This window comes from Phoxinus phoxinus (assembly GCF_949152265.1).
Source record: "Phoxinus phoxinus genome assembly, chromosome: 4".
In the NCBI taxonomy this organism is placed as follows: domain Eukaryota; kingdom Metazoa; phylum Chordata; class Actinopteri; order Cypriniformes; family Leuciscidae; genus Phoxinus; species Phoxinus phoxinus.
The window spans coordinates 7,103,171-7,123,159 of NC_136879.1; the positions used below are offsets into that span (position 1 = coordinate 7,103,171).

The window sequence follows — 19,989 nt, forward strand, 5'->3', positions numbered from 1 at the left end:
AGGTGTTCTGACATGCTCTAACATTTGTGCTTATTTCTGTTACTTGTGACATTTTCATGACTAAAGTATTATTACACTGCATTCATCACAAACTCTGCTACAATAATATGTCAGCAGCATGTATGTAAAAGTTTGTAGTTTTGAGATAATAACATTTATGCGTGGTTTGTGAAAATGACCCAAAAAAAAGTCACTGAAATAATGTCATGAAACACAAACTAATTATTTATTCGCAAGGCTTTTGAAAATTGTATCACGTAGCCTAGAATATTTGCTCCAAAGCTATGTGAAAATCATCCTGAATACTCATTCAGATAAGACAATATATTGATTTAAAATTTGTATGACATGTTTTGTGTAAGAAAGCTCTATGCGAGGAGGCGTTAACCACCATGAATATTGAGTGTTTCACACCTGAGAAAGACAAAGGCCCTCCCATAATGGCCCTATTAGGAGCTCTCAGGCACTATCATTACATTACCTTGCACAAAGAATGAGGAGATTTAAAAAAGAATGGCTTTTTGATTGTTTGAATTTATTTACAACACAACATCATCCAAAGATACACAACAAATGGCAAAAAAGCACATTATTTAACACACTGAACTAAAGACAGAGACATAACCAGTCACATACCTTTCCTTTCCTGAAACATATTGCATACCTGTCATTTCCAAGGTGTTTGATTTTTCACTTTACCTCCTCATGCTCATGTTGAAGTCAGCAGGACGGGTAGCTACCTAAAAAAAATATATATATATATATATAAAAGCTGTGAACATGCTGATATCAAGAAGAAACCAGGGCTGCATGATTGTGGGAATACATTTTAGATTTCTGGTGAAAATTCCTTTTTAAAATTTACAAAATACACACACACACACACACATATATATATATATATATATATATATATATATTATATATATACATATATATATATATATATATTTGTTGTGCCTTGTAGGCATATACCTGCAGGGCTGAATCAAATAATAAGAACAATAGTATAGCAGGCATAGTTAAAAAGGAACACTTCAGTAACACTACACTAGAGAAAAACATATTGATTATCATATGTTACTTCAAATGTTTACAATCGATATGACGTTATGAAATGAGATTGGAGTAAAATCATGGTGCGTTTTGCTTTTCAAACGCACGTCGCGCGACTGACTCAAACTCTCACAGCGCGTGCAGAGAACATTCACTGAAGCATCGAGCAACAGTTCAATGGCAATATGAAGTTTATGCAACAATAACACCAACTAATATAATTCAGGATTATTTCTTACCTTAAAATCGTTCTTGTCTTCAAATCGCGATCTTCTTCTTCAGATGTAAACCCAATAATCTCACAGCATGTCTTCCAAACTCGACGACTGCAGAGGACTGATAAAGTTTGCTGCTTTGTTGTTGAGGTAATGGGGGCGTTCGCGCAACGCGTGGACGATTTGCATCTCTATATGTTTTGCGCGTGTGGGTGTGGTCACATTAAAACTAATGAGGAAGGGTTAGAGAAACTGAATATCTTGTTGGTTTTATACAAATTACTTAAACAGAGAATATTTGTTTTCGTTTTGAATCAGATCATTTAAAACTACACACTTAAATGATTATAAATATATAGAGCTCACAAATGTGTGACAAGTATTCGCTGAGTTTTTTTTATGTTTAGAGACGTGCTCAAGAAAAAAGTTCACGAGACGGAGAGGCAGAAAGCACACCCTGTTTAATTTCTTTATTTTACAAAAGCACAACGTTTTGTTTTGATTGTAAGTGGACACATACAAAAGTAGACATCTCACAGATTCTTTTTTCATTTTTATTAAGTCTGTATGACCACAAATGACGGAGCATTTTAAGTTTATTCAGCTGCTATGTGAAAAAAAACGTGCAAATCACGCCGGCGTGATTGCCGACCCCAGGGGGTTAAGCAATCGAGAAAAACTGTAAGAATGGAGAGTATGGAGGGAGGTTGAGTGCCATGAAGAATGAGTGGTCTGTAAACCAGTTGCGGACCAAAGCAGCCCTATGGAAACTAACATTGTCCCATATGATGACATATCGGGTATGCTCTGGTCTCTGAACAGTGAGCATGTCATGTAAGGTGTCCAGGAATGCAATAATGTGTGCAGTGTTGTATGGGCCTATGGTTGCATGATGGTGAACAACACCATTTTGGCTTATAGCTGCACACATGGTTATGTTACCACCACGTTGTCCTGGGACATTGATGATGGCACGGTGTCCAATAATGTTCCTGCCACGTCTCCTGGTTTTACCACCTCTCCTGGTTTTACTGAGGTTAAAACCGGCCTCATCTACAAAAAGTAGCTCATGTACCATGGCATCTGCTTCTAGTTCCATCACTCTCTGGATAAGACAAAACAAATGCAACGCATCAGGCCCATACACAGCACTACAGTATGCACTTCCAAATTCAAAACCAATGACACTATAGCTTACCTGCACATAGTCATATCACAGTTGCTTTACGTTCTGTGTTTCTCTCGAAAGGAACTCTGTAAATTTGCTTCATTCTTATTCTGTGGCGCGCAAGTACACGACTTAGTGCAGAAATGCTTACACTGTGTATATTTTGAAAGATGGTGTCATTATCATTTATGCGCTTCTGTATTTCGCGCAGTCTTATTGCATTATTGGCAATCACCATGTTCACTATATGGGTCTCTTGCTCTGGAGTGAACATTCTTCCTCTGCCCCCAACATCTGGACGTCTAGCAATTCTGTAAAGTAACAATTTCAGTATTTTTGCATGTATGGTACTGTTGTGTTTCTCATTAGAGTATGGCAGTGCTACAAAGTACTTACCGATTCTCATTTCGAAATATCCTAATGATGCTTGCCACACTGTAGCGGCTCAAATTAGGCTGAAGCCGTTGGCCAGCTTCCCTCAGGGTCATCCCATGGTTGATGACATGGTCCACTATTGTAGCTCTGATGTCATCAGTTATTCTATTTCTTACTCTTCTTACCCTTCCTCTTTCCCCTCCTCGTCCTCTTCTTGCTCCTCCTTGTCCTCTTCCTCTAACTTCCTCTAACCCTCTCGCTTCTTCACCTCCACGTCCTCTTCCTCCAACTTCTTCACCTTCAAGTCCTCTTCCTCCAACTTCTTCACCTCCACGTCCTCTCCCTCGGCCTCCTCGTCCTCTTCTTGCTCCTCCTTGTCCTTTTCCTCTAACTTCCTCTAACCCTCTCGCTTCTTCACCTCCACGTCCTCTTCCTCCAACTTCTTCACCTTCACGTCCTCTTCCTCCAACTTCTTCACCTCCACAACCTCTCCCTCTCCCTCGGCCTCCTCTGATTCTCACTCTTCTCACTCTTACTGCTCCTTCCATTGTACTCCACACAGACAGCTTACCTGTGGCTTATTTATAGTGCTTAGGCTGATTGCAAAGTGAACTAATTATCTAAAACAGTTTTCACATGTGAAAGTGTGCCAGACAGTTGGCAAAATGGTGTTAATGATAGCCATACATGTGTATAATTTAGCTAGGAGTGTGTTGGAAATTTGGTAATTGAGTGTAAGCAGTGAGTTGTGTTTAAAGTTCTGCAAAGTGCTTTTAGTTTTGCAAACTCAGTGAGTGGTTTTGCTATACGTATTAATAGTTTTAGAAATTGTGCTACAAGAATCACGATTAGCGCTTCTGTATTAAGTCATTTCCGCAGGTGATGCAGTTCACAAAGTCTCGCACAGTACCCTCATCAACCTCCCTAGCCATTTCCACACTGGATGGGAAGTGTGTTGAAAATGTTTCATCTTATAAATATCTTGGTCTGTGGATTGATGAAAAGCTAACCTTCAAAGTTCATATTGATAAATTAGTGAGAAAGCTAAGAGTGAAGCTTGGCTTTTATTTTAGAAATAAATCTTGTTTTACTCTCCAAGCTAGGAGGAAATTGATCTGTGCCACTTTTTTACCAGTCTTGGACTATGGGGATGTTATTTATATGCATGCTACTTCTTCCTCGCTGCATACACTTGACACAGTTTACCATGGTGCATTACGGTTCATTACTAATGCCAAATCACGCAGTAATCACTGTCATTTTTATGAGGCGACTGGTTTTAGTTCTTTAGGTCTGCGTAGATGGTTGCACTGGCATATTTTTATTTACAAAGCTATTAATGGTAATTTACCCAGCTATCTTAACAGTCTGTTGACCTAGAAACATTCCATTTACAATCTTCGCTCCGTTAACATTCTGGCTCTAAATATCCCACGTATAACAACTGAATTTGGTAAGACTGCATTTAGTTATGCTGCTCCTTGGTGTTGGAATTTTCTCCAAAAAGTTTTGAAGCTTTCTGTTTTTATCTCACTTGAACATTTTAAACAATTACTTAAATGTTCCACATTTGAACAATGCACATGTTTTCAATGACCCCTTTATGTTATTTTAAATTGTTTTACATGTACTGTAAATCTGTTTTGTTTGTTGTGTCCGTTTCTGTGACTTGTGTAATTTGTTGCCCCAGGGCTCCCTTGTAAAAGAGATTTGAATATCTCAATGGGACATCACCTGGTAAAATAAAGGGTAAATAAAAAATTAAAAAATTCCAAAAATCACGGCAACGGACGTTTTTTTATATAATAGCACAGCCACCGCATTAGACATTATTATTATTAATGGAAAGAGACGCGGCGTGTTATCCAAGCATTAATGGCAGGGAAAGACCCTTATACTGCGAACGATTTAAAGAGTTTCTGGGTGTTTCGCCCTCATTTCTGCTCCAAGGTTTTGATTGGCATTTCTTTGAGGTTTAGAATCCAGTAGGCTATTATTCACTGTTTCTTTTATAAATTTAATAAAGAGCGCTGTCTCGTATTCTGTCCAAACGATCCATATAGGCTACTTTTGTGTCCATTCGTTTTTCCTTTTTTAACCCGTAATTGAAAAACGAACAATTAACGGTTGTTGTCTTTTTAAAATGCAAAGTTAAACACCAAAATTTTAATTTGAACTGGCTACACCAACTGCTGCGCAAAAAAGTAAATATTAATGAATTGTCAGATTTTTGTTTAATGACTTTTTGCCCCTTTATTAAACATTTAAAATATTCACAAATTAATATGGAAAACATGTCGATTTTACTGGTTTTCTAAGGGCAAATTAGAAACTGGAATTGATATTTTTCCCGCAGTGCTGAATGAAAAGAGCCAATAATATTATTAATAAACTATTGTTTTCTAAGTCGGATAAAAACATCTCCATCTCCGCTGTTAAGCAGATGCGCTTTGAGAGAAATGCACCTTTCATACGCATTACATTATCAGAATGTATTAGCTTTCAATTCGAATTTGTTTGTTTTAAAGTGGACATTTCAAGCTTTAGCCTACATAGGCTATATTTTGTTTCAGTTCTCGCGCTCCAGTTCATGGAGATCATGAAAGCGCGCCTGATTGTTTTATTTTATTTTACAAAAGCACAATGTTTTCTTGTTATTGTTTACACAAATAAAAGTAGTTGCGAATAATGTATTATTATTTTGATAGAGACATGATAGAGTATTTTAAGTTGTTTCCACTGTTGATAGGAAAATGCAAGTGTTCGCGCGCGCCTCCGTGCCATGCAGTGCGCGCTCCACACTCCACACAAACCCTTGGATATGCGTCTGTCATGATTCTGTCCTTGAGTTCTCTAGTTCTGAGACAGGATCATGGCAGACCCATGTTTGTGTACAACACATGGTCTTTGGTTTGGGCTATGTGCTTGTGTGTCTCGTTACTTTACCCCGCCCCCTTGTTATCCTCGTTTGTCATGATTGTCTAGTTAGCATCACCTGTTTCCTTTATTAGTTCACCTATTTAGTCTCCTTGTGTTTGCTGTCTTGTGTTGGTTCATTGTGATCCTTACCTCTCTGTGATCATTGTGAGTTTTGAGATCTTGTGATATCCTGTGAGTTTCCTGTTCCTGAGTATTGTCTAGTTATTGTTAGTCGTTTGCTGCGTTCCAAACCGCATACTCAATGAGTAGGTACTTAATTTCAATAAGTACTTACTTAACGAGCGCTAAAAGAGTAGGTACTTTATAGCCAAATCTCGTTAAGTATGAATGCGAACCGGACATCTGCCATGTTGACGTTATCATGTGACCTACGACGCGTTATCACAAGTGCAACAACTTAAAAGATTTGAACGACACGTTTAATTCATCTATCTGTAAATATCTTGATATTGATTAAACTTGCTCATTTTATGGTCTTTTTGAAGAAACTGCTGCCCATTTATTTTGAGAATACATTTAGGGTTGATTTAAGTTCTTATATTTAACCCTACTTATGTGACCCACCGTTTTATCCTTAACGATATTATTTATTTTTTATTACGAAATCCCAAAATTGTCATCTCTTGAATATGTTGTTAATTTCTTTATTTTATATCCAAACATTTTCATCCACAAGCAAAAGTGCCTTACTGCTGTTTTCCTCTTTTTCTGTCGTTTCATCCCTCAGACCTATAAATAACAAAAAATGCTTTTTTTTAAATGTATTTTAATTAATTATTTAAGAAAATATATAAGATATTCAACCTTTTTCCTCTGTATAAAATCTCATATTATGTATGCAAACCCATGATATATATATATACAATAAACAAATAATAAACAAATGCATATCACACAATAAACAAATGCATATACCGGTACAAGTCAACACATGAAACAAAGCTTTATTCAAACTACAATCATGTATGTAGACTACAGGCGCTGAACCACATCTACTGCCATCTCAACACAACGGTTCCCATTCTGCGGCTTTATTATGATGAACCAGCGGACCGCCGGAGGTGAGCCGTGCAGGAGGTTGTTGCGTGATGTGTTGTGCTTCACAATCTGAGGCAATAAGGGCCGGTGGAGTGATGGAGGGTCTCGTAAGGGCCGGTGGAGTGATGGAGGGTCTCGTACATGGCACCATCTCCAGGATTCAGCTCTGTGCTCCTCATCCTCAGTGCTCACACCAGTCTGCTGACAATTCAGATCCTACAAAAATGCACAAACATAACACAAAAGCAGTCATTTTAACAGCACAATGTCATTTGATTTCAGTATTATTTAGCAGACAAGAACGCTTTTTTTCACAAATGCCACCATCATCTTTCCTTGCAGGCCCTGCTCCACCACAACAGCTGTGCAGCAAATGCACAGAAATCAAGAATCAGAAAAGTGCTGTAATAGCTCTGTTTGAAATTACAATAATTAAAATAAACTACAACTTAATATTTAAATAGTTGTTGTTATTCATTTCTGTAGTATACTTCAGCTTCATGAGCCACTCTCCACCGGATAAACCCACATCTGTTCATCTGTCCCTGTAACATCCAGACAAGACTCCCATAACCTCTGTGATTTATGAGCTCAACACTACATTAACATGTTGAGGTTGTTTAACAACATACATGTTCCTCAATTTATCAACCGTACTAATGGACAAATAAAATAGATAACTTACTTATGTTTAGTTAATTTATAGATTTGTTCTACATAATAGCACACATACCACTCAGATGTATATGTCATGTTGTGATGTGCTCTTCTGCAATACTTACAAAAGATGTTCCTGTCAGATGTAAATAGACGTTTAAAATAAGCGTCTTTAAGATGTTTATAGTTTATGTAAATCCACGTTAGAGACGTAACTTACGTGTCCTTACCGGAGCTCCCCTGTCAGCTAGAGCTATACATAATAAAACGTGTTTTTACAGCAAAATCACAACTATACTATACTGTCTAACAGCTTTACACATTCAACAGTTAAAACGTTTACTCTATTAGTTTAACACATGCAATTTTAACACAAGGAACCGTGTTTACTCACATTTGAAACCCCCCGCGTCGCTGATCTCCGTGATATTTTATAATCACGTATCCTCTCGCGTGGCCTCCTGGGATAGAAGAGTATCCAGAGTATCCATCGGTTGAGCACTCAAAAATCGGGCCGGAAGCAGTAAGCCATCCGGGAACTTCTCGCCTACTCTTTTATGAATACTGATGTTTCGAACGTACTGCTTCCTTCACGTACTGTTTTCGCCTACTATATAGTAGGAAAGTAGGCATATTGGAACGCACTTAAGTCCGAATCTCGCGATAATTAGTACGTCCCCCAGGTAATTCTCGCCTACTCTTTTGGATTCATACATACTTTTTCGCTCGCCTACTCTTTTTCCCATACTAAATAGTAGGGAAGTATGCGGTTTGGAACGCAGCAATAGTCTAGTTTAGTCTCTTTGTGTTCTGTCTACGTTTTGCCCCCCTCGTGGGTTTTGTTTTCCCTGTTTGTTAGTAAATAAACTATTTGTTATACATCCTGTTTGCGTTTGGGTTCTTCCGTATTTATCGTGACAGCGTCAAAATCTTGTGTTTATTTGTGATAATCTTAGCCCTGTATTATTATTGTCTAACCCGTATTATGAATGATATTTGACGAATTGCTTTGTTCCTTTTTTGGATAAAAGCGTCTCTAAATATGTAGCCTAATAAATGTTATAATAATTATGATAATTATTAAGTCAGGTGACTGTAAATCGAAATATTCCTTTTTGCACAGTTGGTCGCAAGATCTGTGTGCTTTGCAAAGGACAGCTTGGTAACGTGATGGGCCATTAGCCATTGGGGGAGTATCTGTCACACCCCGGGTCTGAATCTCATTAATATTGATAGGCCATTACCACTCCCACGCATAAACCTCTTCTGACAAAAAAACTGTCTTAAAAAGTTTAAATCAATTTATTGTTTTAAGTGAACGATTAGGCAGGATGTTTTTCTCATCATTTTGAAGCCAGAACTCGAAGCGACAACATTCATTAGTCAAAAGTCTTGGGAACACATATTTAGTATACGTTTTGTGGTCTTATATCAGCAACTTTCATTTTTATTTTTTTCAATAACCACGCATAAACATTATTCTCTTAAAAATACAAACATGTACATACATGTTGCTCACATATTATGGTAGCCCTGTTTGTGCTATATAGAGTGCATTTACACCTTTGGCATTAACATGTTTATAAATAACTGAAAAAAGCACAAATTTCAGGGCATTTCAAAACATCCCAAGGGCCCCAAAAACACCTTGGTCCCCAGAGGGTTAAAGGGTATAGTTGATGGCGATAGGGCTACAGCTAATTGGTTAATTGGGAAGTATTCGCTTTTAGAGATATTTAGCTTATATCCCGACAGACGACCGAAAGAATTCAACAAGGTCAGGATACGTGGGATGCTTGCCAAAGGGTCACTTACATAGAGAAGCAGATCATCTGCATATAATGAAAAACTATGTTTTATGCCCCATCTTTCAATCCCCCCAAGTCCCTACTCCATTTTTAGAGCAGCCGATAATGGTTCAATCGCTAGCGCAAATAGTAGTGGGGATAGCGGGCACCCCTGTCGTGTTCCCTGCAGTGGCAATTTTAATCTTTTATTTATTATTTCGTTTTCTCAATGATAAAATTGAATGCCATGTGTTCTGTATTTTGAGTTTTCCTGTTGTAACGTTGATACAGCTGTGTGTGTGAGACACTGAGACAGAGGTGAGAAGATCCCCGGGCTAGGGAGGGGTTAAGGCAACCATGGGGGTTCCTTAGTTCTTTGTGTTTGGGATGGGTGCTTTGATAAGAACATTATAAAACTACCAGAAAAACACCTCTCTGGGTCTCACTCTGCCCTGCAGCTGGACTGTAAGGATGGATGGGAACTATTCTTGCAAGAATAAAATACATTTTCTTTTAAAGACAAAACAATCTTGATGTTTCTTATGCCTGGGATGCTGTGTTTGTTAAGTATTGTTTTTTGCCACAACATCCCCGATAGAGTGGAAACGGATTAGAACGTTGATTGTTTGAGCACACTGAGGCGCAGGGAGAGGAGTAAAGTAATCTGACCCATGAAATTAAGTTAGTATTAAAACCAAACTGTCTCAGGGAAAAGAGGAGATTGGGCCACTCTACCCTGTCGAAGGCCTTCTCGGCGTCAAGAGATATTATTACCTCTGGGACATTAGAGGAAGATGGAGAGAGGATGACGCCGAGAAGCCTTCTTATGTTGGAGCATGAGTGTCTTCCCCCTATAAATCCCGTCTGGTCCTCTGAGATGATCTTGGGCATGACAGATTCCAATCGCCGAGCTTAGATTTTTGCGAGTATTTTAACATCTACCGGGAGGAGTGATATTGGTCGATAGGAAGCGCAGCTCAGTGGGTCCTTACCCTTCTTATAAATTAGGGAGATGGTTGAATGAGTGGTTAAACATTTTGAGTAATAGTGGAGCTAACTGATCTGATAATTTTTTATAGAACTCGACTGGGTATCCGTCTGGGCCTGGGGATTTGCCATTGTTCATTGACCGTAAAGTTACTTGTAAACAAATGTAGTAATAAAGCACATTTTTGATTAACTTAGTTTTTTTGTCATCCCTGTATATATCCATTAAGTTAAATTTGAGAGCCAGTGTTTATTCATTTTAGTGTTTTCATAAAACTAACAAGTTTATAAAATAAAATAAAAGCAGAAACGATGTCAACTATTTTCTTTTAATTAGTTTGGCCTTTACATAGTAGTTTTATTCACAATCACAATTCACAATTTAAAAAGATAGCGGCTATTTAAAAAAATTGATCTGACGTTTCGGAGTTGTGAGATCCAGGCGATCACCGGGCGCTCAGCGCTCATGTAACCCGCCTAGAACAGCCTTACCTCAGCTAGTCCTCCTGACGTCTGCCGCTGGTAAACCAGAAATGTTTAAATTCACAATCTATAGCTTCGGTTCTATTATATGAAACATATTATAATACATTAAGTTATAATACATTAATGACTCGTTATAACGTAGGTCAAACGACTTCTATAATTAACGTTACATGAGTTTTTCTTCATCTCATTCAGAAATGTAGCCTCCCAGCAAGCAATTTTGCGTCTAAAAGACGTCTAATATCCGTATTGTAACTCCTCCTCAGAGGCCGAGGTAGACAGGTGGAACACAGTGTCTGGTTCCACATTTTTACCAATTCTTCTCAGTTCTTCTTTTATTTCTATAAGCTGTGTCAACACTTTTCTTTGTAATCCTAAATGCAACAAAGGCATTATGTTAATTTAAACAGCATCACTGCCTCCTCATCTATAGGGGACAACAAAGAAGAACTGTGGCCAGCTATGAACCAGAAGGTAAAAGATAAAGTAGAGAATCTTTATTTACTCCCACGGTCGTGATTCAGGAAAATTGAGAAAAATATTCTAGTAACAATCCATTGATACTTACTTTTGTCTGTCATTGGGAACTTTTCTGTAAAAAAAGGAAATCAAACACATGTAATCGATATGCAATAAAAAAAAAAAAAACATGATTCTCCTAATAAATTGGGAGAAAGTAGTTACGCTGCCCCCTAAATTTTCAAACTTCGACACATTAAAAGTAATATGTTAATTAAAGCTGCAAGCAGCGATTGCGGGCCCAAGCCGGTGGCACCGCCACCCTGGTGCCTTTAGTTGCACTAAAGGCACTGGGTGGCGGTGCTACCGGCTTGGGCCCTCCATCGCTGCTTGCAGCTTTAATTATATATATATATATATATATATATATATATATATATATATATATATATATATATATATATATATATATATGCTTGGAAACATCACAGTGGAGCGGTGCTTACTGTGAACGGTACGAACTGTACAACTGACTATTTAAACAGAGCAGTGTAATTTTTTTATGTTAGGTTGACTATTTTATTATTAAATTTTATTAAGGCTATAATGAACATGCTGCGATGTCAAGATTGTAATGCTGTGTGTGTGTGTGGTGTGTGTGTGTGTGGCTCGATCGAATGGAGACATAAAAACATACTCCGTCATTTTGTTCACACAGGACATCATTCACAGTGTTTCTCTATGTTTGTGTACACTCGCAATAAAGCACAACATTGTGCTTTTGTTAAACTATAAACTCTTGTCAAACTGTAACCTACAACTGTCACCCAACCAAAATATCACACACACACACACACACACACACACACACACACACAGAATGGCAGAGAGACAGAGAGAGACACAATCCACTTTCAAACCACAATATCTGACTTTCTGTTGGTCGGAGCTAATGACTGTAAATTAGAAAGTTGTTCGGCTTGATAAGATCAATATACACGCTGAGTTTTGTAACTGTAGGTAAAACTATAACTAAGTTATAACACACTTTATGCATCCTTTTTTAATCATAAATTTGTTTCCTCGCCACGGCCAAACCGTTCGAGATATCAAAAATCCCCTGGCAATTTATCATCTTCCATGTCTTGACTTCATGCTGACCGAGTTTCGTGGTCATCGGATGAATTCTCTAGGAGAAGTGTTTCAAATGCGAGAGCAAGCGTTCTCCAATCAACCCGTAATAGCCGACTTCCTGTTGGGCTGGCGTAAAACTTGACCCAGGGAAAGTTGTTCGGCCCGATTAAATCTATAAGTGTACCGAGTTTCATATTAATTCATGCAAGCGTGTTTGATATACGGACAAGTGTTCGAATCCCATTCCAGGGGGCGCTGTCGAGCCCCCCTGCCACGCCCGGGTACCAGCTTCAGCCTGGCCCTGATGGCCGCGGGTTCTGACCTGTGTGCAAAATTTCAAGAGTTTTCGAGCACGTTAAAGGGTTAGTTCACCCAAAAATGAAAATAATGTCATTAATGACTCACCCTCATGTCGTTCTAAGCCCGTAAGACCTCCGTTCATCTTCGGAACACAGTTTAAGATTATTTAGATTTAGTCCGAGAGCTTTCTGTCCGACCATTGAAACTGTATATACAGTATACTGTCCATGTCCATAAAGGTAAAAAACACATCATCAAAGTAGTCCATGTGACATCAGTGGGTTGGTTAGAAGTTTTTGAAGCATCGAAAATACTTTTTGGTCCAAAAATAACACAAAATAAGACTTTATTCAGCATTGTATTCTCTCCCGGGTCTGTTGTCAATCTGCGTTCAGGACTCCGCAGTGACGCTGCTGACGTATGACGCTGATGACGTGTTATCTGGTGCGCCCGAGCTTCGTTTACAGTCTGAGGGAGACGCACGCTATATTCAAGCTATTCTACATTGTTTGCGTGGATATCATTTTTTTAATGGTGCGTAAATGTGCATGTCGCGGATGAGACACTTTTACAGCGTGCGTTTCCCTCAGTCTATAAATGAAGCTCGGGCGCACCAGATAACACGTCATCAGCGTCTTACGCCATCAGCGTAACTGTGAAGGATTGACAACAGACCCGGGAGAGAATACAATGCTGAATAAAGTCTTATTTTGTGTTATTTTTGGACCAAAAAGTATTTTCGATGCTTCAAAAACTTCTAACTAACCCACTGATGTCACATGGACTACTTTGATGATGTTTTTTTTACCTTTATGGACATGGACAGTATACTGTATATACAGTTTCAATGGACGGACAGAAAGCTCTCGGACTAAATCTAAAATATCTTAAACTGTGTTCCGAAGATGAACGGAGGTCTTACGGGCTTAGAACGACATGAGGGTGAGTCATTAATGACATTATTTTCATTTTTGGGTGAACTAACCCTTTAAGGCCCTCAAAAGTGCCAGAGATTTTGCACACAGCAGAGAAATGGTTAAACTAAACTAGCCCCCCTCCTCACACACTCTCACACACACAGAGGGGCAGAGGGAAAATGCTCCAAAAAGTACACATTGAAACCAAAATATCTGACTTCCTGTTGGTCGGAGCTAATGACTGTAAATTAGAAAGTTGTCCGAATCGAAGAGAAGAATATACGTACCGAGTTTGGTTACTGTAGGTAAAACTAATACCCCATTTTTGACTAAAGGTGGCGCTACTGAGCCCCTTACCACGCCCGTTTCTGAAACTTCGCACATGTCTATTAGACAATAAATGTGATATGCATGTTGAGTTTCATGCAATTTGAAGCATGTTAAGTGCCTCAAATGCATCCAAAAAGAATATAAAAGTTTAAAGCGTTGCCATGGCGACCGTATTAAAGATATCAATAATCCTTTCACAGGTCTACATCTGTCGTGTGTTTACATTATACAGATGAAGTTTGAAGCAAATCGGGTAAAAATAAGAGGGTGAATTCAAAGCATTTTGAAAGTGACACACTTCCTGCTGCCAGTTGGTGGCGCTATAACTTTGACTCACAATAGTCACATCCATGTGATCGGCTTCTTACAGCGAACACACTGCTGAAGTTTCATCAAGATCAATTAATGTATGAGGATGTTATAACACACTTCATGTTTCCAATATTCGCCATAAATTCGTTTCCTCGCCACGGCCAAACCGTTCGAGATATCAAAAATCCCCTGGCAATTTATCATCCTCAATGTCTTGACTTCATGCACACCGAGTTTCGTGGCGATTGGTTGAATCGTCTAGGAGGAGTATTTTAAATTCCATTGCATGTGTTTTTTAAACTACGCCAAATAGCCGACTTCCTGTTGGGCTGGGGTAAAAAGTCAGAGCATGAAGGATATATGAACCGATGAGATCTATAAGTGTACAGAGTTTCATATTATTTCATGCAAGCGTGTTTGATTTATGGACCAAGTTTTTGGACCCCGTTCCAGGGGGCGCTGTCGAGCCCCCCTGCCACGCCCGGGTACCAGCTTCAGTCCGTCCCTAATGGCCGCGGGTTCTGACCCGTGTGCAAAGTTTCAAGAGTTTTTGAGCACGTTAAGGCCCCCAAAAGTGGCAAAAACCTTGAAAAAAAAATTATTATAAAGAAGAAGAATAACAAAAAATCCTTAGAAGAACAATAGGGCTCTGCGCCCTTTCAGGGCTTGGGCCCTAATTAGGTTATTTTAACTGATACTCCTTGACTGATCTTAACAGGCATAAGCTCAGCTCGTAAGTATGTCCATATTAACCTTGGGGATTTCTGCCTTGAGGAGTCCTGGGAGTCCTGGCTGATTGGCGCTCAGTCCTGGTAACTGTAATGAAGTATCGATATATTATTATTTGGAATATTTACATCAGTATTTGACAACTCTGGCAAAACATGGCCATACTAACCTTGGGAATTTCTGCCTTGAGGAGTCCTGGGTGATTGGCGCTCAGTCCTGGAAGCTGTAATGAAATTAAAAAAATATTACTAGTGTACTATTTCACCACAAAAAAACAAACTCTGTTATGCTGTGTCCTGACTTATCTGTTTTGTTTTTTCCATTACCTGGGGTTGAGGTGCGTATTGGTAATTCTAAAAAAACGACCACTGAATGCCTGCTTTGTCCCTGATGAAAGCATATTTGGATTAGAAATACATAAAGATCAGTAACGTTTGGAATCGTATTGCATTCACCTAAGAAAAAATAAATCAGCTCTGTTTTTGTGAATTAAAGAGTAGAGAAGTCATTAATTCAGAAATACAGAGCTCTATTTTTCTGAAATAACGAATAATCGTTAATTTCTCAAGTGAATGCAATTTATCTCTGCAGGATTTTTAGTCAACAAATAACAATAATCAAAACACATCTTACTTTTGGGCGTTTCAATTCTTGTGGAGTCCAGAGACCGTGGAGTGCCTTTATAGTCGTGGAAAGCAACATGTATTAAAATTTAAAACAGCAATGGATGAAATACCAGTATGCAACTTTGGGCTACTCTGAAGGTGTCTGATGTCTTGACCTGTTATTGAGTTATCTTGTTGGTACACTACAATACTTCCTTGTAATGATTGAAGTATCATTATTAAATTGGAATATTTTACTTTGTTCAAGAATTGGAGAGGAGTTGTGGTGTTTGTTGAGAACCTAAAAAAAAAAAAAGTTATTCAAATATATGGCCTCATAGCGTTGTACTCCTAACAGAGAACATTTGACTTCATATACAGTGGCACATCCAGAAATTTTTCATAGGGGTGGCCAGATGGGGCCACTTAAAATCTTGGGGTGGCACACCAAAACTATAAACCATAATTTTAGAATTTTATTCTACCGTTGTAGTAAACTGGCCTGTAGAAAACTATCAGAAAGACTTAAAGGTCCCATGACATGAAATTTTCACTTTTTGAGGTTTTTTAACAATAATATGAGTTCCCCTAGCCTGTATATGGTCCCCAAGTTTCTAGAAATTTCAATCGATGTAAATCGAGCTTTTGCTATCTTTCTCTGCTTTTGAAAAAGTGGAAGCTCAATCGGGCTGATCTTGAATCTCCTCCTTATCACGTCATACGGAGGAAATGTTACCTCCCCTTTCTCTGCTTTGCCCGCCCAGAGAATATTTCCAGTCCATGAGAAAATGAGCTAGGAAGTTGGAACGCGTGCGCGCGATTTTAGTTTGTCCACGGGAGATATCATGGCTTTTGAGCGAGCGAAGCATAATAATTGCTCAATAATTGGATGTACAAATGAACACCGAAGCCTTTTTTTAGTTCCTTCCTCCAAGCCCCAGAAGAACCAGTGGATTAATTTCATTTTCTCTGGAAATGCGCCGACACAACTCCCCAAAGTTTTGCATGTCTTGCGGCATACATTTCACCGACGACTGTTTCCTCAACTTGGGTCAATACAGAGCTGGCCTCGACGAACGTCTGAAAATAAATCGATCGAGCTACCAAGCAACACTTTCTGATGTGTAATTGTTCAAGTTCAAGGTAATCTTTCTCTCAAATCGTTCAATACTGCTGTTTATGCCTCAGTAAGTCAAGCCAGTGATTAATATCAACTTCACATCGTTTCTTTTAGTAGCATGAAAATAATCGTATTTAAATTGTGAATAAAATTATATACAGAAAGCGATCAAAGAACAATCTTTGTAGGAATCGCGCACGCGTTCCTACTTCCTAGCTCATTTTCTCATGGACACATCGCGATCGAGTTTATCTGGGCACTTGCCAAACTCGTTATGAAATCAATGACGCACGTTACACTGCACATGATCGCTCTCCGTATTTAGCTACATCATCGTGTTTGCATTGGTGAAAGCAGTGAGAGTGCAGAAACTGCGTTGCAATGATAAGATCTTCATTATCGCGATCAACAACACTCATGTGCTTGCGCAATGCTCATCACGGCAACATTTGATGTGATGGGAATAGATCTAAATACTTTAAAAACTTCTGACGATTTGTTAATCTCGATAGCTGTAATAGTAAAAACGTATAATAACTGTAGTAAAAGTATTCGAGAGAGTTTCACATGTAATAAGTAGCTATTTCATATGCAAGCATGTCAGCCAATCACAGCAGTGGCCGGTTACACTGAAGTCTCACACAGACACGCCCCTTCAAACAGAGCGTTCAAATCAGAGGCTAAAACTGGGCTAGGAAAAATCCCTTTTGTTTCTAAATTATGACAATTTTTTATCTAAAAAACATACTAACATTATAAGGGCAACTCAGGAAACATTATAAAATAATATAATAACCCCATGTCATGGGACCTTTAACCCTCTGGAGACGAATTGGGCGGTACCGCCCAAAATGGCATACTTTTACAAATGTGCAATTATCTTCAAAACTATTAATGATAGAGATGTGCGGTCTTTTTTGCCGTCTTCCTCAGATTCCGCTGAAAACTATGATATCCCATTTGTATTATTCACGCGCTTCGCTGTTGCGCAATACCACTGCATAAAAAGGCCAATGAAAATCGATGTTGTTAGGCAAATTCCACCAATGGAAAAATTGCCGCTGGGAGGATTTTTTTTTTACCCAATCAGAGGAAGGTTACCATGATGTATTCTAGCCAATCAGAGGACTCTGTAGCCTTCAACATGTACAAACAAACAGCGTCATGTGGACGGAGAATGAGACAGATAGCGAACGGAATAGAGTATTACAGAGCGCACAGAGATCTATATAAGAGAGAGACAGAATAACTTAAATAGCATTATTATTGTATTGTTTTAGCACTTTTATGATGGCTAGCAGTAAGATTTACGGCAGAACAAGCTCTGGAACAGTTAGTGGAAAGTAAATCTGCCAGGTTGTGAGTGTGTCTGTTCTTCAGAGCAAGCAGTTCTCATTTAATTCGAAGCAGTAGCTTTTTCACGCCTGGGACTGTTTGTAAAAAAAGTTCCTTATTTCATTGTTCTTAACACATTTGATGGAACAATTACAAATGGCTGTCAAGCAAAGGGTTTGACAAATATTTTTTTGGTTCAAAAACTGTTCACTATTGTTGTGTGAGGTGTGATTTTCAGTAATAAATGACAAAAATCTAATTTTCAGTTTTGAAATTCTCTCGATTATTGTACATTTTTCACACATACTTCCTTTATAAACACATTACATGCATGCGTATGTTAGCTTAGGGTCTTCTGAATCCATAGATACCAAACACATGGTGTTCCATCTCCATTACATATGGTTTATAAGCCCAAATGTAAAAATAGAGAAAACGGACCAAAAAGGGCTTAGTCCCCAGAGGGTTAAGGAAACTCCTACTGATATACTTTGGTTTATTGTGTTATATTTAATGTTACTAATGATATAATGTGCATAGACTAATAACAGTACAGTTAACATTTTGAGTTGCACAACAATTCTGTTTTAATTTGCAATTATATTTGGCATAAGGTGTACATTTATTGCAAACAAAACAGTTACTGGGGAAAAGCAGATACTGGCAGATACAAATAAAAGCAAGGATAGAAACAATCACATCTTTGCTCTGAGAGTATTCCAGCCATTTATGTGTGTTGTACCAGTCTTTAGAGAAGCATCGTCTTCTGTCCCCTTGATAGGTACGAGGGAAGATTTTCAGATGTGGCTGCTTGGGCTGCTCTGCTCTTGACTGGGAGATATCTATAATGAAACAAGAGGCAAAATCAGTTATTCTGATATTAAAATAATAATAATAAGCCCCTCTCGTAATTATCAATCATAGCTGCAATAATGGCCTATAGGCATTTCTATTCAGACTAATAAAACTCAACTACTAATAAACATGAATCAAAAAGCTTTAAGTGCTTATGTCATGATTTGTAATTTAATGGAAACACACTAAACAAAACATAAATTTCTCCAGATGATGTTACTATCTAGGCTAGCCATCAATTTCATTATTAGGGCCACGTGATCGTAACTTCACCTGTTGGTCCAGGAACACGTCTAACACCTGCTTTTTCTGTGTCCTGCCACACTCCACGTCATTGTGTTCTGTCACTAATGCTGGCTGTGTATCCTTGTCATGCTGCTCTGTCTGTTCCTCTCCTCCATCCTCCTCCTCCTCACTAATACTAACGGTACGTTCACACGGGGCGTCAAATGAATTGTGGATCTGTCGGCGGCGCTTCACTGGCGTTGCTGAGAATTTTTCAACTTCTGCCGCGAGCAACGCCAGTGAATCACCGCAGACGGAAGCGTCAGCCAATCAGGATCGCTCTATGCAAATACAGTAGCCAGGCGGCAGCCAATCACGTTCATCACGTTCATCCTGTTCAAGAGCAGCAAACTGAGGATAAATTTTAAAATGGAGGAGAAATTAATTATTGCGGTGGGGAATCACCCGGTCCTTTATGACCAATCACTTTTTATTTACCGGGATTCATACCGGAGAGACCAGGCGTGGAAGGAGGTGGCAGAGGCCGTTGGTGAATCTGGTGTGTATTGGACCTGTGACAACTAGCATACAACTAGCATACATATAATGTACCGCCAAGAATAGTGGCCCATCAGAAATTTAGGTTTAATTATTATATATTAAAGAATATATACATGATCAGAGTGGTGGGTGATTTTTTACTATTTATTATATATAATTATTATATACAAATATATACAGGATTTTTATATTATTAACGTTAGTAAACTGTTATTTTACCCAATATTCATATTTATTTCATAACTACACATTTTATAAATAATTGACAAACACGTGTATATGAAGGAACTGTTTATTTCTCTTTTTTGCATCTCAGAGGACATATGCAAGACCAGGTGGAAGTCTTTGAGAGACAGGTTCAGAAAATAAAAAAACAAAGAAAGGGAGATGAGAAGGAG

General features: G+C 38.5%; 1 protein-coding gene across 2 annotated transcripts; it reads right to left on the reverse strand.

The window, feature by feature from the left end:
* Positions 1 to 6,584: 6,584 nt before the first annotated feature.
* Positions 6,585 to 19,120, reverse strand: LOC306996516 (uncharacterized protein). 2 transcript variants are annotated; one of them, XM_079609078.1, is made up of 7 exons: positions 18,693 to 19,120; positions 15,524 to 15,796; positions 15,217 to 15,277; positions 15,060 to 15,113; positions 14,915 to 14,977; positions 11,278 to 11,301; positions 6,585 to 7,008 (listed from the first exon to the last, which is right to left on the reverse strand). In XM_079609078.1, exons 2-7 carry the CDS (start codon positions 15,590 to 15,592, stop codon positions 6,974 to 6,976), a joined length of 306 nt encoding a protein of 101 aa, XP_079465204.1. In that variant the 5' UTR covers positions 15,593 to 15,796; positions 18,693 to 19,120; the 3' UTR covers positions 6,585 to 6,973. The 2 variants fall into 2 exon arrangements, with proteins under 2 accessions (XP_079465204.1, XP_079465205.1); XM_079609079.1 differs by lacking the exon at positions 6,585 to 7,008 and adding an exon at positions 10,640 to 10,742.
* Between the last annotated feature and the right edge of the window lie 869 nt (positions 19,121 to 19,989).